At 50.5% G+C, this 24,000-nt stretch overlaps 2 protein-coding genes across 2 annotated transcripts in view; one reads left to right on the forward strand and one right to left on the reverse strand.

Annotated features, from left to right (window-relative positions):
- The window catches only part of LOC102070273 (uncharacterized), a 255,480-nt gene that overhangs the window by 85,898 nt on the left and 145,582 nt on the right, over positions 1 to 24,000 (forward strand). Inside the window, exon 5 of the mRNA XM_074544293.1 lies at positions 5,249 to 5,253. Within this exon, the coding sequence (XP_074400394.1) occupies positions 5,249 to 5,253 (5 nt within the window). The remainder of the gene's footprint in view (positions 1 to 5,248; positions 5,254 to 24,000) is intronic.
- Positions 5,308 to 6,273, reverse strand: LOC113460819 (olfactory receptor 14A16-like). The gene has a single exon (XM_026799446.2). It carries the CDS (start codon positions 6,271 to 6,273, stop codon positions 5,308 to 5,310), a length of 966 nt encoding a protein of 321 aa, XP_026655247.2.

Here is a 24,000-nt window from a genome sequence, read left to right on the forward strand (position 1 = left end):
TGGGACGACATGGATGAGGACTAGGAGAACTATTGCAATATAAAACCTTAAACTATTAAAACATAAAATCCTACCCTTAAAATTCTTCTCCAAATGGGAGAAATGTCAAAGAAATCTGCCCTTAAAATTCCTCTCCAAATGGGAGAAATGTCAAAGAAATCTACCCTTAAAATTCCTCTCCAAATGGGAGAAATGTCAAAGAAATCTGCCAGCTGATCAATATATGATCCTTTGTCAGTTTCCCCTGTAATAGGTAAATTTACTCCATTGCCTACTGCAATTCGAGACTTTAAGGAGAAAACTTCCCAGTCTTTCGTTCTTATACAGAAATATTCAAGACCCCAAAGAGAAAAAACCCCCCCAGAGTCTTTCGTTTCTCTTGTTTCTCTTCTGAGTTGTCCTTTGCAGTCTGAGTCTCGACTTTTGTCTGAGTATTCGTTTCTTCTTATATCTTGTTGAGGAAAAGGCATGTCGTGCACTTCGGTCATTCCCCCACGAGTGGCGCTGTCACCGGCCTCCGTGGCTGGGAGCCATGAACACAGCTGCCTCTCATTCAGCCGATTGTTGCTGTTTGCAGGCTTTCTTGAGACCGGGGTTACCTAGTTTTTTGATTCAACTGACAATAGGGTTAGAAAACACACAAGCCTCCCCGGGAGGGGAGAGGCTTGGGACTCCGAGGGTTTTTACCAAAGGCACCAAGTCTGGAGAGGGCCCCTCTTCGCCTGAGACGTCACCGGGGGTCTGGCCCGCCCCCGCCCGCGCTCGCCGCATGCGTGCTTTCCGAGCTGCTCTCTGTCTCTCCCGAGGTAATTTTTTCCTCTCCCTTTTTATTCCGCCTCTGAATTTTCCCCCCTCGGTCTGCCCCTGACTGTCTCCTCCTCCTCCGACGCTGTGTGTGTGTGTGGCCTTTCGTCAGTGTGTGCCGGCCGCTCCCGCCTGCACCCGCGCTCTGCCGCGACTCGCTCCGATCTGCGTCCCGGGTTCTTGCGAGTTTTGCCCGCCGCGCGCGTTTCTGCTACCTTGCCGGCCCCCGGGGCCGCTGCACCCCCCGGCCCTGAGCTTAGCAAAGCCGTATCTGAACACGCGTCTCTTGTTTTTTCTTTACCCGCGCTCCCTGCCTGCTCCGCTGCAGCCTGGCTGCGAGAAAGCGCCTCCCCCGGTCCCCTCTCTCCCCCCCCCTGCTCCCCCTCCTCTGCTCCTGAGTCCTCCATGCTCTCTGGGCTTTCAGGACGCTTTTTGGGAGTTTCCCAGGGTTTCTGGGTTTTGGGACCGGGTGTTTTAATAATATTTCTTGCTCTTTTTTCTCCAAGAGCATTTTTCCACTCGGCCTTTTAAGGCCAGAGCTAATAATTTTTTCCTGGAGCCTTGCTCCCCTCTCTCTTTCAGAGAGTCCCCCCCCCGGACGTCTGGTGCGTCTCGGGGTTATTTCTTCCTGGCCTTTTAAGGCCAGAGCTAATTTTTTCCGGAGTCCTGCTCCCCCCTCTTCCGAGGGCCCCCCCCCGGACGTCTGGTGCGTCTCGGGGGTTTTCCTCTCGGCCTTTTAAGGCCAGAGCTAATTAATTTTTGTATGTTTGTGTCACACCTTATAAGGTGGACAAAATTTCCCGTTGTTCCTGGGAAGGTGTGCCTCCCATGTTCTTATTTTCAGGCTTTCTTACCAAATCTGTCGCCAGAGCAGTCTGGACGTCTCGATCTGTCCAGCAGATCACGAGAGGTGGACCCAGGGCGCCTTCTGGTTCCAGTCCGGGCTGTTCTGCTACGATTGTCTTCGGCAGAAACTGAGAGGTGGAATTCTCAGTGACTGCTGTTTTTTTTTTGCAGTCTCTGCTGGCTTTTTTTTTCTCTTCTTCTCTCTCTTTTTTCTTCAGGGCTTTGAAGGTGGTGGTGCTCCCCCCGAAAGGTTGTGGTGGTCAGAGCTCACCCAGTGGAAGCCAAATGCCGGTTTATCTCCCCGAAAGGTTTTGTGGTGGTGAAGTCCTCTTATCTTCATACAGGTGTCGTCTCCCGTGTAGGGTCAAAGTCCTGCCACCAGACACTTCTGGCAACATTCCAGGACTCCCGGGCCCCCCAAGGGTGGTCTCGGTGGCCCGGCATCTCAGGATTCAGATCTTGAGATCCCACACAAGGGCAGAGACTGGGAAGAGCCAGGCCCAGGAGCAGGAACAGCTGCTCCATTGCACTCTTGGAGAAAGCTCTTGGCTGGTTCAAAGCGCTGAAAGGCATGAAGGGCAGAGAGGAGGCCACAGCAGACAATGCTCCTGTTTGCACAGGGCACACGTCTGTGCAAATCCCCTCTCTGTGTCCCAGAAGGAATTGCATGGACTGTGTTCTTCTCTCTGAGTCGTTTTGTTCAGCATGAGCAGCTCAGCACCAGGAGCTGAAGGAGCTGAAGCCTCAGGCCACAGGAGCTGGGCAAGAGGGATTTTTTGGAGCAAAGTAATGCTGCCAACATGGACCTGACTGAATCCAGCAGATGGAATAATGGAATTATAGAATCCTTTCTGCTGGAAAAGACCTCTAAGCTCATCCAGTCCACCTGGTCACCCAGCAGTGTCAAGCCCAGCACTAAACCACGTCCCTGAAGTGCCAAGGCCTGGAGACCAGCCCTTAGTGAGGCCTGGACAGCAGGCCCTGAGCCAAAGGTGGCCTCTGGATGAGCCTTCCAACCAAAGGTTATCTTTGTAACTGCTCATTAATGAAATATGATGGTCATTAGAGCTGTGATAGATGTATCCACTCATTAGTGAAACATGTGTTGACCTTTGTGTATTTAGAAGCCAGACAAGGCCATGAAATCTGACATTGGGCCTTGTTTGGGGCTGTATGGTCAAAGTCACCTCCCTTGGTTCCTCCTTGAGCCCTGGCCAGGCTTTGGGAGGGACCCAAGAGGAGGCTGAAAGCAGATGTTGCCACACTAGCAGTGCTGTCAGTTTGTTCATTCAGCACTGTCAGAGCTGGGCCCTCTCCCAGCGGGGTTGGAGCCTCACCTGGGGCTGGAGGCACCTGCAGGAATTCCCAGTGCCCAGGAGTGGCTCTGCAGCTCTTGGCTGTGACAGCTTCCCCAGCTGCTGTGTGGGTCTGGGGGATGGTAAAGCCTGAGGGTAGCTGGATCTGGATCTTAATCACCGAAGGCAATCTTTTGTGGTGATGATTTGGAGCATTGCTGAGCTGCTCCTTCTGTGATTCTTTGCAGTTTTGCAGTATAATAAATCACACAATTCCTGAACTTGGTGTCTGTGTGTTTGGTGCTGACCCTGCCCACCAGCAAAACAGAGACTGAGGGCCCACAGAACCAAAGGTGCCTTGTGACACTGTGGGGCCTGGTGTGACCAAGGGGACCAGAGTGACACTGCAGGGCCATATGGAACCAAGGGGACCTTAGTGACACTGCAGGGCCACATGGAACCAAGGGGACCTTAGTGACACTGTGGGATCTCATGGAGAAGATTATTTGGACAATGTGATGCATCATGGAACTAAGGGGCCATTGTGGTACTGCAGAGCCTCATGAAACCAAGTGGACCAGAGGGAGACTGTGAGACACCATGAAACCAAGTGTTCATTGTGACACCATGGGGACCACGTGGAACCAAGGGGCAATTCAGACATTGTGGAGCCTCGTGGAATAATTCCACAGGGCATTTCAAAGTTCCAGGGACTTGTATGTCCAAAGATCCAGTGATTTCTTCTCCTTGGCACTGCCCTGTTCAGCTCTCCCTGGCCCTACCCCAGCCCTGCAGAGCAGCCCAGCCCTGTCTGGCCCTGCAGCAGGAACTGGAGGCCCTGGAGGTCAGGGACAGCGACTTTGTGCCTGGAATGCTCAGCAGATGCTCAGCTCGGGCAGCTCCTGCTGTCCCAGGGCCAGCCCTGCTGCCCAGCACAGCGCAGAGTTGGCCCCAAGGTTCCTCAGGCAGCTCCTGCTGGCCCAGGGACAGGGCAGCCACTTGCCAGGGCTCCTCTGCACCCCCATGGGCTCCTGCTCTGCTCCTGGCCCATGCCAGCTGCCCCCAGAGCCCTTCCCAGGGGAACATGTCTGTGCTGGCCTGAGCAGCCATTGCTGCAGCCCCTGCCCTGCTCCCCAGAGCCTGAGCTGGGGCTGCTGCTCTGCAGAGCACGGGGGCTGTGCTGCCTGGGGCCCTGGGTGCCTCTGCTGGGCTCTGCTGCTCAGCCTGGGACACAGAGGCAGCTGATGGTGCTCCCTGCACTGACGCCCTCCCACACAGGCTCTGCGTGGCCATGGAGGGGCTCAGAGGTGCCTGCCTTGTTCCAGGGCTGCCAGAGGGGCTCGGGGCTGCCCTGGATCCTCCTGGGGGAGCTCCCTGAGGGTCAGAGGAGTCAGTGCCCAGGCTCCTTTCCCTGTGCCTGCTGTGTCCCTGGGCTGCAGAGCTCTCCTGGCTCACAGCAGACATTCAGTGCTTGATCTCAGGGTGATCCCACCCTGGCCAGTGCCCAGTGAGCTCCACTCCCTGCTGGTCCCTGGCACACTCTGTCCCTGCAGGTCCCCTGTGCTCTCCTGTCAGCTCCCAAGGCCCTCCAGACAAACCTTCCCCTGCCATCAGCCCTGGCACAAGCTGCAGAGCCCCAGGAAGGTTTAGCACAGACCATCCAGCATCTGATGGGCACTGGCCACCAATGAGCAAAACCTGCCCCAGACCTGAGTCCCCTGAAGGCCACCCTGGGACCCTGATCTCATCCCACGGAGCCCTGGGAGAACAAGGAACACAAGGAGCCTCTTCAGAGTCTGTTCCTTAGGCCTTCTCCTGAGAGTGGTTCTGGAGGACAGCAAAGCCTCCCTGCCCTGCCCTCAGGAGATGCCCTTTGCTGATGGAGCTGCTGTGCTGGAGCCCAGCTGTGTCCCACCAGTGCCCACGGCCCTGCTGTGGCCACAGCAGGGACACGCAGCAGGACAGTGCCCAACTGCCAGAGCACTCCGGCCTTTTAGCCACAGCAGGGCTGGGAAGGACAGGGTGGAGTTCGGCAAAGCAGATGTGGGAAGAGCAAGGCCCTTGTCCATGGCTCTGGTGCTGTGCTGGGAATCTTCTTCCCTCCACCTCTGCTCAAAGGCAGAGACAGAGAAGGGCTCAGGAAGAATCCGGGATAGAGAGCTTAGAGCAATAACTTGTTTTTATTTAAATGCCAAGAGGACAAGCCTCTTTTAAGTCTTTTTATTTCAAAAAAAAGGTGGATATTCATGTAGAAATGCTAAGAGTAATACTACAGCATTTTGTGAGAAACATTACAACAATAGAAAAAGTTGCCATAGTAAAAAATAGACAAATAGGGGGAAAAGGCTGTAATTGTAAAGAGTTATATTCTGAAGGTTCTGTAGCAGAAAAGAGAATTTATTGCTTCTGTAGTTGCAGTCACCAGTTTTCCCAGGGCATCCTTGAGCTCCTGGTTCCTTAGGCTGTAGATGAGGGGGTTCAGGGCTGGAGGCACCACCGAGTACAGAACTGACACTGTCAGATCCAGGGATGGGGAGGAGATGGAGGGGGGCTTCAGATAGACTAAAAAGCCAGTGCTGACAAACAGGGAGACCATGGCCAGGTGAGGGAGGCAGGTGGAAAAGGCTTTATGCCGTCCCTGCTCAGAGGGGATCCTCAGCACAGCCCTGAAGATCTGCACATAGGAGAAAACAATGAACACAAAACAACCAAAATATAGAAGAGCACTTAGCACAATGAGCCAAAGTTCCCTGAGTTTGGAGTGTGAGCAGGAGAGCTTGAGGATCTGTGGGATTTCACAGAAGAACTGGCCCAGGGCATTGCCATGGCACAGGGGCAGGGAAAATGTATTGGCTGTGTGCAGCAGAGCATTGAGAAAGCCACTGACCCAGGCAGCTGCTGCCATGTGGGCACAAGCTCTGCTGCCCAGGAGGGTCCCGTAGTGCAGGGGTTTGCAGATGGACACGTAGCGGTCGTAGCACATGACAGTGAGAAGTGCAAATTCTGCTGACATGAAAAAGGCAAAGAAGAAAACCTGTGCAGCACATCCTGAGTAGGAGATGTTCCTAGTGTCCCAGAGGGAATTGTGCGTGGCTTTGGGGACAGTGGTGCAGATGGAGCCCAGGTCACTGAGGGCCAGGTTGAGCAGGAAGAAGAACATGGGCGTGTGCAGGTGGTGGCCGCAGGCTACGGCGCTGATGATGAGGCCGTTGCCCAGGAGGGCAGCCAGGGAGATGCCCAGCAAGAGGCAGAAGTGCAGGAGCTGCAGCTGCCGTGTGTCTGCCAATGCCAGCAGGAGGAAATGGCTGATGGAGCTGCTGTTGGACATTTGCAGCCTTGGGTTATGGTTATTTATAGAGGATTATCACCTGTCTGGAAAGGAAATGGCAGTGCCTGATTGGACATTTCTTCACTCTGGGAATCGTGGACTGTTGAAAGAAGACTTGAATAGCTGGACCAAGTCTTTAAGTTAATCCTATGTGTTTCATTTGGAATCTCCTCAAAATTACTTCTCTTCCCTTAAGGGAATTTTGCTAAACTTTATTTGAGTTCGAGTTTGTGCTGCTGAGTTTCTGCCTCATATTCAGCACTGCCCTCAGCCTGAACACTGCGGAGCCCAAAGGGAAAACAGGGCTCCCTGTGCCCCAGTGCAGTCAGACCTGCTGGAACCACACAGGAACCCTTTGTTAATTCCACCACTTTTGATTTCAGCGTGATCACACTTAAAACTTTCCTGAAAAATAAAGTGAACTTTTTGAGTTCTCCAGTTAAAAAATAATTTTCTCCAAACCCTTCTCTCTTTCCCTGTGCAGCTGCACAGGATGAGATACCAAGGGTTGGTCTGGCTCTCTGCTGCCTGGAGTTGTGCCTACTGGGAGTGGTTTCTCCATATCCAAGCCCCATCCCTGCCAGTGCTGCCAGAGCCCAGCCCAGCCCTGGGGGCTCAGCTCTGCCCTGCAGACCCCTCCCAGCACAGGGCACTGCCCAGGGGCATCTCCCTGGCAGCAGGGCCTTAAGGGCAGGCCAGACAAACAGAGATGCTGCAAGCCAAGGCACTGCTGCTGCTGTCTGTAGGGAGAGGAGGCTGAGGAGGCACTTTCTGAGGGAGATCTGAGGCCCAGCTGCTGGTGCTCAGGGTGACAGTGCAGGAGTCTCAGTGATACAGCCAAAGTGGACAGTGCCTTTCCCTTCCCTTTAGAAGAAAGCTGAGAGCAGCCCTGGCCATGCAGCACCATCTCCAGAGCAGGAGGAATCTGCCCTGAAATGGGTTGCTTCTTCCACCTCCAACTTCTTCCCTGCAGCGTCCATACACCTCCCTATAGCTGCCAGGCAGGCTGAGAGCTGCCACTGGCAGGTGGCACATGCCCTGGGCTGGCCAAGAGCCCTGAGGGCTGCAGGAGCTGCTCTGCAGGACAGCCCTGGGCAGCCCTGGCTGCAGCCCCAGCTTCACCCCCTGCAGCCGTCCCTGACAGCAGGAGCCGTCCTGCCCTGTCCCTCTGACGGTGCCCAGGGCAGCCCCGCTCTGCAGCACATCCTCCCCCAAAGCAGAAACAGCAGCAGAGCCATCCTTACAGTCACATCAGTCCTGTCCTGGGTCAGCTTCAGGAGATCCCTCCAGGAGCACAGGGGACATTGCCCTGCACCCACACACTCACCATGCCCAGGGCTGTGAAGATCTTTCCCCAAGTGAAGGCTCAGCTCAATGTCTTCCCAATCCTGATTGCCTTCAGCCTGTCTCTGCCTGGCTCCTGTCCCCTCAGTGCCTACAGGCAGAGCCCTCAGCCCTGCTGGGCTGGGAGAGGAGCTGGTCCTGGCAAGAGCTGTTCCTTTAAAGCTCAGCAGCACAGACACAGCACAAGGACCTTAATGAGCCTCTTGGGGATTGGGTGTTGTTTACATCAGACTCAGTCGCTGAGAGAGTTATCAAAAAACTTCTAAAGAACTCAAAATTAAATTGAAATTCCAAAGTTTCTTGAAGTTTTAAGGGGTCCCACTGAGGGACATGACTGAGAAAGTGTCCCCAGGTTCTAGGTAGAGCAGAACACTGGAGGCAGTGATGATAGCTGGGAATAAACAAGGCAAAGGTGTCTCTGGTGCTGAGAAAAGCTGGATGTGTTTCAGGAATGCAAAGGGCCAAGGCCGGAGCCCCAGCCCAAAGGCCAGGCAGATCCTGTCCCTCCCTCCTTGCTCAGGGCTCTTCCCGGTATGCGCACTGGCATGTGGGGATGTGCAATGGCAAGGGCAGGAGCATGGGGCGGCCCCTGCCAGGCTGCTGAGCAGGGACAAGGAGGCAATGAGGCCCCAGTCCTGCAAGGGTCACTTGTCCCCTCTTGGCCCCAGGCCCAGCAGCCATGGCCAAAGTGCTGCCCAAGGTGGCTCTGGCAGGGCTGTCTTGCAGCTGCTGCCCATCCCTGTGCCCTGTGCAGCCCAGGCTGTCCCACGGTGTCCCTGCCCTGCGCCTCTGTCCCTGCAGGCTGTCGGCATCCCCCGGCTGCCCCACCTGGCTGGGCCCTTCCTTTGCTGACAGCTCTGCCTCCTGCCTGCCTCTGCCTGCCCACACTGTCCAGGTTTAGAGCAAGTTTGGGGAAGAATCCCCCCAAAGGAGCTCCGGTGGGAAAAGCAGATCCAATCGGCCCCTCCCCCCTCAACTGGTCCGGGAGGAAAGAAAAATACCTCCTTGGAGAAAGGTGGAAAAAAACCCCCTGTTTATTAAACAATACGACCAAAACAGTATCAAAACAATGAGACCCCTTGCCACTCTAAAAGAGATGACAAACTGAGAAAACCCCGGGTTCAAGCAGCAGCTCACTCAGTCTCTGATCAGTCTCTCAGTGCTGGAATTGTCGCAGGCCAGGGCCGGCCCGGTGGGCCACAGCTGCAGCTGCCGGTGCTCTCCTGGGTGTTCAGTCCAGAGCAGTTCCAAGAGGTCCAAAGAAAAAGGGAAAAAACAGTCCAGGGAACTTCTTTGCCTCAGCTAGCTAACACTAACTAAAAAGCAAAAGAAGAGCTCTCTGTCCCGCTGTCTGTCCGCAGACAACACAGTCAGGAGCAGGAATGTGGAGGAGTGAGTGCAGTGTCTGAAAAAAAAACTGTGCGCTTCTTCTCTCTCCCCCTTCACTCTCTGTAACACTCTTAAAGGTACAAAACTTATTATTATTCAACATAAACAGAATGAGACGATTGGGGATAAAAGCATCATATAGTCAACCCAGGACATTCCACCCCTTATCCCCATATCGTCTGCTTACTACTAAAACTAATATAAATTCTAACTCTACAAGTACATACATGATACATCCATTATACAACTATACACAGACAATGGTAATAACATTCAGGAAACAGTGATATTTATACAGGTTTTATGCAACAATCAGGTCTCCCTGAGGTACACATCGGGTTCTTCCATCTTTTTGCATTATCCACCACGTGCAACCTGGTCCCTGAGCAAAGACAACCCCACGAATGGGTTTGTCTGTACTCGAGGCAGAATTGATCCACACAGTCTTCCCTAACAAACCTCTGACATGTACCACTGGGACTTTGTCTCCATCTACTCTCTGCAAAGGCTCAGATTGGGCAGGGCCGACTCGGTTAGTAGAGCCTCGGGTGTTAACTAACCAGGTGGCTTTTGCCAGATACTGATCCCAGTTCTTGAAAGATCCCCCACCTAATGCTTTCAATGTGGTTTTTAACAGTCCATTGTACCTCTCCACTTTGCCTGCAGCTGGTGCATGGTAGGGGATATGGTACACCCACTCAATGCCATGCTCCCTAGCCCAGGTGTTGACAAGGCTGTTCTTGAAATGAGTCCCATTGTCTGACTCAATCCTCTCAGGGGTGCCATGTCTCCACAGAACTTGCTTTTCCAGGCCCAGGATGGTGTTCCGGGCTGTAGCATGAGGCACAGGGTAGGTTTCCAGCCATCCAGTGGTGGCCTCCACCATGGTCAGCACGTAGCGCTTGCCCTGGCGTGTCTGGGGCAGTGTGATGTAGTCAATCTGCCAGGCCTCCCCATACTTGTACTTGGACCACTGCCCACCGTACCAGAGGGGCTTCAGTCGCTTGGCCTGCTTGATGGCAGCACACGTCTCACAGTCATGGATAACCTGAGAGATACTGTCCATGGTTAGATCCACCCCTCGGTCTCGTGCCCACTTATAGGTGGCATCTCTGCCCTGGTGGCCTGAGGCATCATGGGCCCACCGAGCTAAGAATAACTCTCCTTTATGTTCCCAATCTAGGTCTATTTTGGACACCCCTATCTTTGCGGCTTGGTCTACCTGATCATTGTTTTGGTGCTCCTCATTAGCTCTACTCTTGGGTACATGGGCATCTACATGGCGGACCTTCACAGGCAGCTTCCCTACCCTGGTAGCAATGTCTTTCCACTCTTCAGCAGTCCAAATTGGCTTTCCTCTACGTTGCCAGTTAGCCTTTTTCCACCTCTCCAGCCATCCCCACAGAGCATTGGCTACCATCCATGAATCAGTATAAAGGTAGAGCTTTGGCCACTTCTCTCTCTCAGCAATGTCCAGGGCCAGTTGAACAGCTTTGAGTTCAGCAAGTTGGCTTGATCCACCTTCTCCTTCAGTGGCCTCTGCCACCTGCCGTGTGGGGCTCCATACAGCTGCTTTCCACTTCCGGTTCATTCCCACAATGCGGCACGACCCATCAGTAAAGAGAGCGTATTGTGTATCTTCTGCTGGCAGTTGGTTGTATGGTGGAGCTTCTTCAGCTCGTGTCTCTTCTTGTTCCCCTTCATCAGAGAGACCAAAGTTTTCACCTTCGGGCCAATTTGTAATGACCTCCAAAATCCCAGGGCGATTCAGTTTACCTATATGGGCGCGCTGAGTGATGAGAGCAATCCACTTGCTCCATGTAGCACTGGTGGCATGGTGAGTGGAAGGAACCTTGCCTTTGAACATCCACCCCAGCACGGGTAGTCGGGGTGCCAGGAGGAGTTGTGCTTCAGTGCCTATTACCTCCGAAGCAGCCTGGACTCCTTCATAGGCAGCCAGGATTTCTTTCTCTGTTGGAGTATAGTTGGCTTCAGACCCTCTGTAGCTTCGACTCCAAAATCCCAGTGGTCGACCCTGAGTCTCCTCAGGCACCTTCTGCCAAAGGCTCCAGGACAAGCCATGGTTCCCGGCTGCAGAGTAGAGCACATTCTTCACCTCTGGTCCTGTCCTGACTGGGCCAAGGGCTACTGCATGAGCAATCTCCTGCTTGATCTGTGCAAAGGCTTGTTGCTGCTCTGGGCCCCAGTGGAAAGTGTTCTTCTTACGGGTGACCAGGTAGAGAGGGCTCACGATCTGACTGTATTCGGGAATATGCATCCTCCAAAAACCTATGGCGCCTAGGAAAGCTTGTGTCTCTTTCTTATTGGTGGGTGGAGACATTGCTGTGATCTTGTTGATGACATCGGTGGGAATCTGACGCCGTCCGTCTTGCCACTTCACTCCCAGAAACTGGATCTCTTGAGCAGGTCCCTTGACTTTGTTCTTCTTGATGGCGAAGCCAGCTTTTAGGAGAATCTGGATAATTTTCTCCCCTTTCTCGAACACCTCTGCTGCTGTCTTCCCCCACACAATGATGTCATCAATATATTGCAGATGTTCTGGAGCCTCACCCTTTTCCAGTGCAGCCTGGATCAGTCCATGGCAGATGGTGGGGCTGTGCTTCCACCCCTGGGGCAATCGGTTCCAGGTGTACTGCACGCCTCTCCAGGTGAAAGCAAACTGAGGCCTGCATTCTGCTGCCAGAGGAATGGAGAAAAATGCATTGGCAATGTCTATAGTGGCGTACCACCTTGCTGCCTTGGACTCCAGCTCGTACTGGAGTTCCAGCATGTCCGGCACAGCAGCGCTCAGGGGTGGGGTCACTTCATTCAATGCACGATAGTCCACAGTCAATCTCCATTCTCCTTCAGATTTTCGCACAGGCCAGATGGGGCTGTTGAAGGGTGAGTGGGTCTTGCTGACCACCCCTTGGCTCTCCAGCTCTCGGATCATCTTATGGATGGGGATCACAGCATCTCGATTCGTTCGGTACTGTCGGCGGTGCACTGTTGAGGTGGCAATTGGCACTCGTTGCTCTTCCACCTTCAGGAGACCTACTGCAGATGGGCTGTCTGACAGTCCAGGCAAGCTGTTCAACTGCTTGACACCCTCTGTCTCTACAGCAGCTATTCCAAATGCCCATCTGAGTCCCTTTGGGTCTTTGAAATACCCACTTCGAAGGTAGTCTATGCCCAAAATACATGGGGCCTCTGGGCCAGTCACAATAGAGTGTTTCTTCCACTCATTTCCAGTCAGGCTCACCTCAGCTTCTACCAAAGTAAAATCCTGTGATCCCCCTGTCACACTAGCAATAGAAACAGACTCTGTCCCCACATGTCTTGATGGGATTAATGTGCATTGTGCACCAGTGTCAACCAAAGCTTTGTATTCTTGTGGTTCATATGTGCCAGGCCAACGAATCCACACAGTCCAAAAAACACGGTTTTCCCCAGCCTCTACCTGGCTAGAGGCAGGGCCCCTCTAAGCCTGGTTATCCTTCTTTCCCTGGGCATATGTCTTGGAGGTTCCTTCAAGGGGATCAAAAATATTGTCATTATCATCATATGTGACAGTTCGGTTACTGGCCACTGGAGCTGCTTCCCTTTTGGAACTTCCTCTCTGAATCTTCAGTTGTCTCACCCGTTGTGCCAGAGCAGAGGTAGGTTGTCTATGCCATCTCCTCATGTCTTCTCCACAATCACGCAAATAGAACCACAGCTCAGCTCGTGGGATGTACCTTCTCTCGCCGTCTGGGGAACGTCTGCGTTGGGTACCAGAACCTCTGATCTGTACCGCCGAGATTTGGAGAAAGCTCTCTTTAATCTCCTCCCTCAGTTTCTTGTGACCCTCCTCTATCTTGTCCTCTAATTTTTGAAGACGTGTTTCCACCGCTGCGATTCTGGCATGTGTTGGGCCATGTACAGCATCTGCATATGCTCGGAGCTTCCTTGCCATGTCAAGCACAGTCTCATCCCTCTCATCCCTCTTCATGATGGCTAAGGCAGAGGCATATTCTTGTGGCCCGAGTCGTACGAGTTTTCGCCACATCACAGATGTGCATGGTACTAAGTCTGGGTTCCTAGTTGTTACATCATCTGAGAAGATAATCTCAACCACGGCCATTTCTCTCAGGCGTTGGATCCCTTGCTCTATTGTCTTCCACTGAGTCTGCTGCATATAGAGATCGTCTGCACACAGGTATCTTTCTGCTACACTTCTTAGGACCCGTTCCCAGAGGCTCTGAGAGTTAGCCCCCCTCATCATTCCTTGGTCTATGACAGTATCCTGTGACAGGGATCCCAAATGCCTGGCTTCAGTGCCATCCAAAACGGTAGCCTCGCCTGCAGCATCCCAGAGACGGACCAGCCAACTAATTATGGATTCATCAGACCTTCGAGTGTAATCCTTCCGTAGGCCACGAAGGTCCTTCAGGGAGAAGGACTCAGTATTGGCATCTGATCTTGCATCTGCTGCTTTGACTCCTGACTTTACGTCAGGGGGCACTGAGGTTCCTTCTCCTTCATCATCATCATCATCATCATCCACTGGTCGATTGGTCTTGGCTGTGCATTTCCCACTTCTAGTACTGGTAGCAACAGCCATGGGTTTGGCTGCTGGCTTCGAGCCTGGAGTGTTAGCTGCAGCCTGAGTCACCGGGACAGTTGCTGATTTATCTCCCTGCCCCCCTGCCTCGGTCTGCTGCCCTAGAGTATCTAGCAGTGTGCGATAAGCATATGCCAGGGCCCAGCTCACTGCAATGACCTTCCTCTCCTTAGGCTCATCCTGGTACTTCTCTTTCAGATATTTCCCCACCTCAGCTGGGTTCTGAATTTGTTCATGGGGAAAATCCCACACTATAGGGTCAGAGAATTCCTTCAGGATTTCGCCCATATCCTCCCATTTCCCACACCACTTAGGATTTTCCACACCAGGGTTTACTCCTGAGTCAGGGGTCTCATCAGCCCGTCTAGAAATCTCAGCCCTCAATCTAGAGAAGCTGCAGACCATATAGAGGAGACTTACCAAATTAAATACCAGAAAGATGGTCTCTTTAACATTCAGGGGAAACGGAACATTCTCAAAAAGTGACATAACCGATCCAAAGGAGAAGAAGGAAAGGGAAGGCTGGAAAGTCTCATTCTTAGCTCCTCCTCTAACAGACTGAGTGTAGTTACTAATAAATTCCCAAAACATACCACTGGAATTGGGATGCAGGGTAGGATGAAGAAACCATAAACCATACATGCTGTAAACAGAGGTCAGTATCTTTTTGAATGCTTTATAAATCATTATCACCAGGGCCAGCACAACAGCTATTCCAATCCGTACCCCTCTACCGTAAAAATTACTTGTTAAGGACAATAATCCTAATGACCAGAAAGGTATTGAAACCTCAAAAAGGTCTAGAGCCCAGAGCCATACAGAGGCTTTCACAACCAGAGACATCAGGGGTCCAAGCATCATGTCTACTAACTGCTTTAGCAACAACAGACACACAATTAATAGGGCTTTTTTCCACATTTCCCAGCCGCGCGTTGGGCGCCAATTCATGTATTTGTCCAGGTTTAGAGCAAGTTTGGGGAAGAATCCCCCCAAAGGAGCTCTGGTGGGAAAAGCAGATCCAATCGGCCCCTCCCCCCCTCAACTGGTCCGGGAGGAAAGAAAAATACCTCCTTGGAGAAAGGTGGAAAAAAACCCCCTGTTTATTAAACAATACGACCAAAACAGTATCAAAACAATGAGACCCCTTGCCACTCTAAAAGAGATGACAAACTGAGAAAACCCCGGGTTCAAGCAGCAGCTCACTCAGTCTCTGATCAGTCTCTCAGTGCTGGAATTGTCGCAGGCCAGGGCCGGCCCGGTGGGCCACAGCTGCAGCTGCCGGTGCTCTCCTGGGTGTTCAGTCCAGAGCAGTTCCAAGAGGTCCAAAGAAAAAGGGAAAAAACAGTCCAGGGAACTTCTTTGCCTCAGCTAGCTAACACTAACTAAAAAGCAAAAGAAGAGCTCTCTGTCCCGCTGTCTGTCCGCAGACAACACAGTCAGGAGCAGGAATGTGGAGGAGTGAGTGCAGTGTCTGAAAAAAAAACTGTGCGCTTCTTCTCTCTCCCCCTTCACTCTCTGTAACACTCTTAAAGGTACAAAACTTATTATTATTCAACATAAACAGAATGAGATGATTGGGGATAAAAGCATCATATAGTCAACCCACGACACACACAAAGCCTGGGGCTGACCCAGACTCCTTCTGGGGGACATGCTGCACCACAGCCCTGCCCTGGGAGGGAAATTCCTTTCTCTTTGGGTCCTATCTGGCCCTCCCTATCTGCCCTTTGCATTAATTCTTTCTTTCTCTGGCTGTTCTCTATTATGCCAAAAGGATCCACCATCTCTGAAAACACCCTTCAATCCCTCCCAGGTCTCCTCTGCTGTCCTCAGTCTCTACTCCACTGAGCACAGAGCTGCTTCGTCTCTGTATTTTGCTTTGTCCCTATATTTGTCCCTATATTGGGCTTGAGGCCTCCAAACCCCATCTTGGGAGATCTCTGGGTCCTCTCCAAGGTGTTGGCAAATGAAAACATTCTGCTCATAGTCTAAGAAAATCACCTTAGGACAGAACCAGTCAGACCTGTGTGTCCTGACTACTCTTCCCATGGAACAATCCTTGGATAGATAGAAATTTTTAGGCTGAATTCCAATTTTACCCATGGGCACTTTCATGTGAACAACAATTCTTTTCCATTGGAAGGAAAGCAGAGGCCCAGTGTTTCAGGGGCAGATGAGCAGCAGCCACCAAGTTCCAAGGCAAGCCAGACCTTGTTGGAATTGCAGCTTGTGCCTTAGAGAAATCCTTGGATACACAGAATTTGAGAGGTAGAATACCAATTTTGGCCACTGGTCCCTTGATGAAAATGCCATTTCTTTTCCATCTGAAGGAAGGCAGAGATCCCCAGGGCTTGATGGTAGATGAGAAGCAGCCCCTGGGAGGCCAAGCCAGCCAGACTCGTCTCTCCTGGCAGCTTTTGGCTGGGAGCTATCCATGGATATCTGAAATTCAGGGGCCAAACCTCAAATTTGGCCAAGGCCACTGGATGAGAAGACTGTTCTATTTCCATCACAAGGAAGGCAGGGAGCCCCAGTTTCTCAGGGGTAGATGATAGGTGGCCATCAGAGCCCACAACACCAGCCAGAGCTGGCAGCTTTTGTCTGGGAGAAACCCTTCATACAGTGAACGTTTTAGGAGGAGTAGCAATTTTGGCCATGAAGGAATAAGAAAATTCTTTTCCTCTTTCCTATAGGAAGGAAAGCACAGAGCCCCAGTGTTTCAGGGGCTGATGAACTGCAGTCACCAGAGACCAAGGCCATCCAGACCTGTCTATAATGGCAGCTTTCGTGTAGGAGCAATCTTTGGATATAGGACTTTGGGAGGTGGAATCCTAATTTCAACCATAAGCATCTAGAGAAGAAGGATGGTTCTTTTCCCTTAAGGAAAGCACTGAGCCCCAGTGTTTCAGGGCAGAATAGAGGCAACCACCAGAGGCCAAGGTCAGCCAGAGCTGTCTGTCCTAGGAAGGCTTTTCTGGGAGAAAAAAACCCTTGCATGTAGGAATTTTGGAGGAAAAGTACCAATTTTGGCCATGGGTGCCTGTGCAGGAGGGACAGTTCTTTTCCATAGGAAGGAAAGCACAGATCTCCAGTGTTTGAAGGCAGGTGAGAGCCAGCTCTCAGGAAGACAAGGGCAGTCAGACTTGTTTGGAACAGCAGTTTTTTGTCTGTGAGAAATCCCTGTGTATTGGGAATCTTGGAAGGGGAATCCCATTTTGGCCATGGATGCTTAAAAGAGAAGGGCAGTTCTTTTACATTTGAAGGAAAGCCCAGAGCCCCAGTGTTTCAGGGGTACATGAGAAGAGACCCTCGACATGCCAAGGGCAGTTGCACCAGTCAGGCCAAGCAAACCAGAACTCTTACCTGTTCCCTTGTTTCCATGGGGCCCTGCAGTGTCACAGTGGTTGTGTCACAATGATCCCTTGCTACCATGAGGCCTTGCAGTGTCACAGGGGTCTCCTTGATGCCTCAGTATCCAAATGGACCCTTGGTTCCATGGGGACTCACAATGTCAGAAGGGTCTCCTTGGTTCCATGAGGCCCTGCAGAGCCCCTTGATTCAATGAGGCTGAGGCCTCATTGAATCAAAGTGTCAGAATGGTCTCTAGGATTGGAATGGACCTTTGGTTCCATGGAGTCCCACCCCATGACATGGATCCTTAGTTCCACAGGGCCCTGTAGTGTCACAATGGGCTCCTTGGTTCCATGGTGCCACACAGTGTGACAACTGCCCTTTGGCCTGCCAAGACTCCATAGTGTCACAATGGTTCGGTGCTTCCATGAGGCCTTGTAGTGTCACAATGGCCCCTTGGTTCAGTGAGGCCTTTGGTGTCACAATAGTCTCCATGATTCCATAAGGTCTTGCAATGTCACAGCAGACCATTGGTTACAGCGAGCCCCACAGGCTCACTGTGGTCCCCTTGGCTCCACAAGGCTCTGAAGTGCCACAATGGCCCTTTGGTTTCACAGGGCCTCAAAGTGTAAAAAGGCCTCCATGGTTCCATGAGGCCCTGCTGTGTCACAATGGACCTTTGGCTCTATGATGCCCCAGAGTCTCACAATGGTACCCCTGGTTCCAGTGGACCCTTCATCTCATGGAGACTCACAGTGTTCACTGGAGTTCCCTTGAGTCCACGAGGCCCTGCCATGCTGTAATGGCTCCTTGGTTCCAGTGGGTCTCAAAGTGTCAGAAGAGTCTCCATTGTTCCATGAAGCCCCAGAAAGTCACTGTCATCCCCTTGGTTCCACAGGGCCCCACAGTGTGACAATGGACTCTTGGTTCCATGAGGTTCCTCAGTCACAAGGGTCTCCTTGGATCCACAGTGTCACAGTGGGCCCTTGGCTCCATGTGGCCATGCTGTGTCACAATGGCTCATGGTTCCATGAGACCACACAGTTTAACAAGGGACCCTTGGTTCCCTGAGACCTTGCTGTGCCACAGTGCACTTCTGGTTCCATGAGCTCTCACACTGCCAGCAGCAGTCTCCTTGGTTCTGCAGCGTCACCACGGTCCATTTGTTCCATGAGTTTCTGCAGTAGAACATGGTCACCTTTGTTCCGTGACGTTCTGCAGTGTAACAATGGATGCATGGTTCCACAGGGCCTTGCTGTGTCAGAATGGCCCCTTGGTTTCAAGAGCTTTCTCAGTGTCACAATGATCTCCTTGGATCTGCAGTATCACAATGGGCCATTGGTTCAATGTGGCCCCAATGGGCCAAAATTAATTTTGGTTCCATCAGGTTCTGTCGTAGACATCTTTTTGTGAAAACCCTTTCTTAGGATTTTTTTCCCTTCTGGAAAGCTGAAGCCTCAGAAACAAAATATAAACAATGTTTATCTGCTGCTGTGGAATGCATCAGGTGGATTTTTGATTGGCCTATCTTGAATGTTTATAATTAATGGCCAATCTGGCCAATCAAGGCCAAGCTATCTCCGATAGAGTCTGAGAGACCTGTCTTTGGTTATCATTCTTTTCTATTCTATTCTTAGCTAGACTTCTGAGAAGAACCTTTTCCTTCTATTTCTTTTTAGTATAGTCATAATGTAATATATATATCATAAAATAATAAATCAGGCCTTCTGAACATAGAGTCAACATTTTCGTCTCTTCCCCATCCAAGAACCCCTGTGACCACTGTCACAGGGATTCACTGTGTCAGAATGGACCCTTTGTTCCATGAGTTTGCACAGTGTCACAGTTGACTCCTTGTTCTGTTAGGCTCCACCATCACCTAATCTCCAAAATATCAGAAAAAGTTTCATTAACACTAATTTCCTATTAACAAGAGTATAATTTATTCAGGAATAGGGTCTAGTGAGGGATAACCCCAAACTTAAGTGGATAGGTAATTCTACCAGCATTGCTAAAAGTGTTTTGCAATTCACCCATTACCGTCAGACACACCGCAGGTTCCCAGATTCAGTCCTTTTTTCTGTCACTGCATTCTTGAGCGACATGTCTTCTTCTTGTCTTCCAGCCATCCTTGCTGTGAAAGCAGGCCCTGCATGCCTTGTTCCTGTGCTAAAAGTTCACCGGCAATGTAAAAATTGAATAAACCCTTTTGGTATCAAGGCCAAGGCTTTGTGTGGGCAGGCAGAGGCAGGCAGGAGGCAGAGCTGTCAGCAAAGGAAGGGCCCAGCCAGGTGGGGCAGCTGGGGGATGCCGACAGCCTGCAGGGACAGAGGCGCAGGGCAGGGACACCGTGGGACAGCCTGGGCTGCACAGGGCACAGGGATGGGCAGCAGCTGCAAGACAGCCCTGCCAGAGCCAACTTGGCCAGCACTTTGGCCAGGGCAGACACAAAGAGCACCAAAGCCCCAGAGGGTCATTAAAGTCCCTGTGCTGTGTCTGTGCTGCTGAGCTGGGCCGGGCTCCTGGCCCAGAGGCAGCTCCTGGCAAGGGCAGCGCTGCAGAGAGACAGCTCTGGCCAGGAGCAGCTCCTGTGCACAGCCCAGCAGGGCTGGGGCACTGCCAGGGCCCCTCAGGGACACCAGCAGGGCACACACAGAGCTCACAGGGACTCAGCACAGGCAGGGGCTGTGGGATGTCCCAGAGGGGGCTGTGTCACAGCAGCACCTCTGTGGCTGTGTCATAGAGGAACAGAGCAGGTGGGATGTCGGCAAGGGGCTGTGTGACAGCACAGAGTGGGCTGTGTGAGGTCACAGGTTGGGCCTGTGTGACCCAGGTCACAGACATCACAGAGTTTGTTGTGTGAGGTCATTGAGCAGCTACAACATCATAGAGGGGATTCTGTGACATCACAGGTAGGCTGTGACATCATGGCATGCTGGTGAAATCCTAGAATTGGTTTTGAGTTCAAAAGGTGTGCTGTGACAATTCAGAGTGGCAGTATTACATCACAGAGAGGGTTTTGTGATATCGCTGAGGGGGTTGTGACATCACAGAGTAGGATGTGAGGCCATAGAGGGGATTCTGCCATCACAGAGTGTGGCTCTGTGACAACAGAGTGAGTTGTGACATCACTGCGTGGCTGTGTAACATCATAGAGCTGGCTGTGACATCAAAGAACAGACAGTGACATCACAGGACAGTGACATCACATGGTGACTTTGTGACATCACAGAGCAGCTGTTTGAAATCACTTGGTGACATCACAGGGAGGATCTGTGACATCATAGGTGGTGTGGTGACATCACAAGTGGGCTCTGTGGCCCCACAGAGGCTGTGTGACATCACGGGGGCTGTGTGAGGTCACTGGGGAGGTCACTCTGCCCTGGCCCCCCTCACAACTCCCCCCAGAGCAGTCCAACCCTGCTTGTGCACAGCAGGGTCCCTCCCCTGTCCCCCCGGGTCCCCCCGGCCCCGCAGCCTCCCCCAGAGGATGTTCCATGAGATCAACCCCAGAGCCTGACACGGGGACGGGAGGCCGGGGCCCTGGGGGTGGCACAGGGGGACAGGGACCCCCCAGCAGTGTTCCCGTGTCCCCTAGGGCCAGAGCCTGGGCCAGGGCTCCTTCACCCTGCTACCAACGAGGGCTTGAGAGCACCGAAAAAATCCCCAGCAAGGGAGCAGCAAAAACCAGATTGAATATTAAGGGACAGCAGCACAAAGTTCCTTGGCAAGAGTCACTCTGTTCCTGACTGGGCACTTCAGGCACACCAGGGAAACAAAGCAACAACAAAACCAAACAGAATCCAGGCAATCAAACCAGAAATGAGCCAAGAACTGTCCCTGTGTGTGCGTGTGACACAAGGACAGTGAGGGCAAGGATAAAAGGAATATGGCCCAAAAGGTTAATAGAGGTCAAACTTAACAGGACTTAACTTATACCTTGACTGACAATTTAAAGTTCACAATTTGGCAAAAGAACAGAGATTAACAGTACTTAACCTTACTTATAAGGCATGACTTTGCAATTTAACAGAGGAATAACACTTCAAATATTCAACTTAACTTATATTAAACATAACAACTTAGCAAAACAAAAACTCTTAGCAGCATTTAACTTTGCTCAGACCTTGTGAGTTTGTTAAGTTGGACCAAGTGAATGCTTTGAGAAGTGTTTTCTGTTGATTGAATAACTGTCAGTTTGACATGAGAAGAATTTTAAAAAGCAATACAAAACTTTTTGCGCAACTGACAATCTGTTAAACCACTAGGATACTGAACATGCCTCTGTGAAACACATATGTTAAAGATGAAAAAGCCCAGGAACCAACCTCCTCTTTCTTTTCCAGTCAACAAAGAAGCAGCTTGGCCCCACCCCAGCCCCCATCTCAACCAAACCAAACCAAACCAAACCAAACCAAACCCAACCAAACCCAACCAAACCAAACCAAACCCAACCAAACCAAACCAAACCAAGCAATCCTGCCCTGGGCTGAGCCCATTCCTTCCTCCCCAGGCTGCGCCTCCCCATCAGCCCCATTTTAACCAAACCAAACCCCAACAACTACCAAACAGGAAAACAAAAGAGGCTACAAAACCCCAACCAGAACAAAGCCAGGCATAGCTATTGAAATCTTACCATCAGGCACCCTCCCCCAACACAACTAAAACCAAAATCTCCTACAACTTACAACCCATACAAAATAACCCCAAACTGAAAACAAAACCAAAACCAAAACCAAAACCAAAACCAAAAACAACCAAAACCAACCATAAAACTAATCCTAACACAACCCAACCACAACTTCTACCACAAGTTACTGGTGGGTCAGTAACCCTTTCAATATTTCAATCCTCCCTTGAGTAAAAGAAAAACAAAATACAAGCATATAAAGAAACAACGTAAAACCATCAAAGTAAGTAAAGAAGCAATGAAATCCCAAATAAAAAAAAGAAACAAACCCCTTAATGTTAAAAATAAAACTGTCTTATTAACTTTAGAGAAAAAACTCTGTTTCTTTATAGCACATAAAACTATAAAAAATTTCAAATTAATATCAAACAAAAACCTCCAAAAACCTCCAAAAACAACAAATGTTAAAATAACTGTAATTTCATAAAAATTTTAAACATGGAAAAAAAAATTAATCCAGCATCCCCAAGAGACAATCTCTGTTCCTAGAGATAAAAATAATTTTAAAAGTAAATAATAAAAACTTTTACTTTTAAAGAACTTATCTTTAAAACAATACCCCATAAGTCGACATGGCCCACCAACAATCTGTAAAAAAGCTTGTAGCAAAAAAAACCAACTTCACAATAACAAAGTTCCCCAGACAATAATATCCATGACAAAATTAAGAACGACAAAAAAAAAATTTTCCTCTTGTAAAAAAACTCCATAACCTTAACAAGAAAAACTTCTCTCTCAAAGTAAATTAAAAACCAGACTATTCTAGAAAGAGTAAAATAACTGAAATTTTAAGTTTACTTTCCTTACATTGTCAGTAAAAAGGAAAAAAAGTGTGTTCTAAAAGGTTTATTTTCTTACTACTTTTTTCTTTTTTAATTTACTTTTAATAAAATTTTCTTTATACCATTTTAAAATTTGAAGCCTCCTTTACCTTTCTCATAATCCTATCTCACAACAAAATAAATACATAATAATTAACTGACATGAAAACCCACCACACTCATTAATACATTAATTAAGAAATCTCAAATTGGAAAAATCTTCAATTAACAAACCAAAACCACTACAATGCCAAAATAAACCTTTTGCCAAAGTTTCTCTGATTTTCTAAATTTCCCAGCAAAGGATGATTGGTTGTGTTGAGCTCCTGAGAAGCTCTTGTTGGTATTTCTCCAGGGAGTCCAACTCAAAGTTCACAAACAATTACAATTCCTTTTAAATGTCTCCTTGAGAGAGTTGTTTGGGGTATGGGAGTCAGGGCTTGTGTGTTCTGCTTGGCCCAGCCCAGGCAGGGCTTCCCCAGCCACATTCCACACTCCATTTCCCAGCTGGAGCCGCTGCTGCCTCTGAGTTGTGCTGCCCCAGCCCCAGGGATGCTCTCCTTGTCTGCCGATTTCCCCACGGTCTCTGGGCAGGGATGGCCTCAGTGGGGGCTGCTGACATCCTCAGCACCTTGGAGGCTGCTGCTGAATTTTCCTGCTGCAGAGGCTTGTTCAGCCTTCAGCTCTCCAGTGCAGGAATTCAGTGTCCCAGGGCCCATTAACATTCAGAACACCTTAACAAGCCAAGCCTCTGGGAATAACTTGATTTTAATTTTCAAATCTTTTGTCGTGAATTTGAGAGGTTTCATAAGGGCATTCAAAATAAATGTACTTGTTTTCCAAAGGCAGACAGAAAACATTTTTTAGTTCCTGTTTATGTGTTTTTCCCCTGTTAATAAATCAATATGTGCAATCTCCAATTGACACTGAATCCAAGTACCTCCTCATGCAGTTTGAATAGATATGAAAATCAAGACCCTCCATGGCAGACAATCAATCAGACTCTGTCCCTACCCCCACCCCACCATTTCCCCCATCCAAGCCCTGGCACTCAGAGCAGCCTTGTGCAAATCTGAGCTCCTTCCAGCCCAGGCTGCACCTGCAGCTTTCAGGTCCTTGGCTCCAACTCCCACCTGCTTTCCTTGGAGAAGGAGCTGCCCGAGACACAGAGGGATGTTCATTTCTTATCAGCCAACAAAGCCAAGGCAAGGCACAGCTCCATCAAATGCCAAAGTCATTTCTCTGCTGTATATTAAATCCACTTTCCACAGCAGACAGTCTCAGAGCAATGGAAAACATCTTCTGTGCCCAGCACAGATCCCAAGGTCCCCCCAAACCCTCCCTGCCCCAATTCTGTCCAGATTTGCTCTTTGCAAACATGAGTCACACGCTGCGGTCATGAGCTCCCTCTATACCCAGAGGGAGGAAAAGAGAGAAAGGGGACAAAGAGCTCTCCTGTGCAGAGCCAAGGTCCAAGTGCAGCCCCTGCAGTGGGAAGCACAACTCATCAGGTTTGTGTCCTTTGGGCT

Source organism: Zonotrichia albicollis, chromosome 7 (assembly GCF_047830755.1).
Source record: "Zonotrichia albicollis isolate bZonAlb1 chromosome 7, bZonAlb1.hap1, whole genome shotgun sequence".
NCBI lineage: Eukaryota > Metazoa > Chordata > Aves > Passeriformes > Passerellidae > Zonotrichia > Zonotrichia albicollis.

What these genes read in the sequence shown, in the direction of transcription:
- LOC113460819 (XM_026799446.2), bottom strand. Translation starts at nt 6,273, where the DNA reads ATGTCCAACAGCAGCTCCATCAGCCATTTCCTCCTGCTGGCATTGGCA.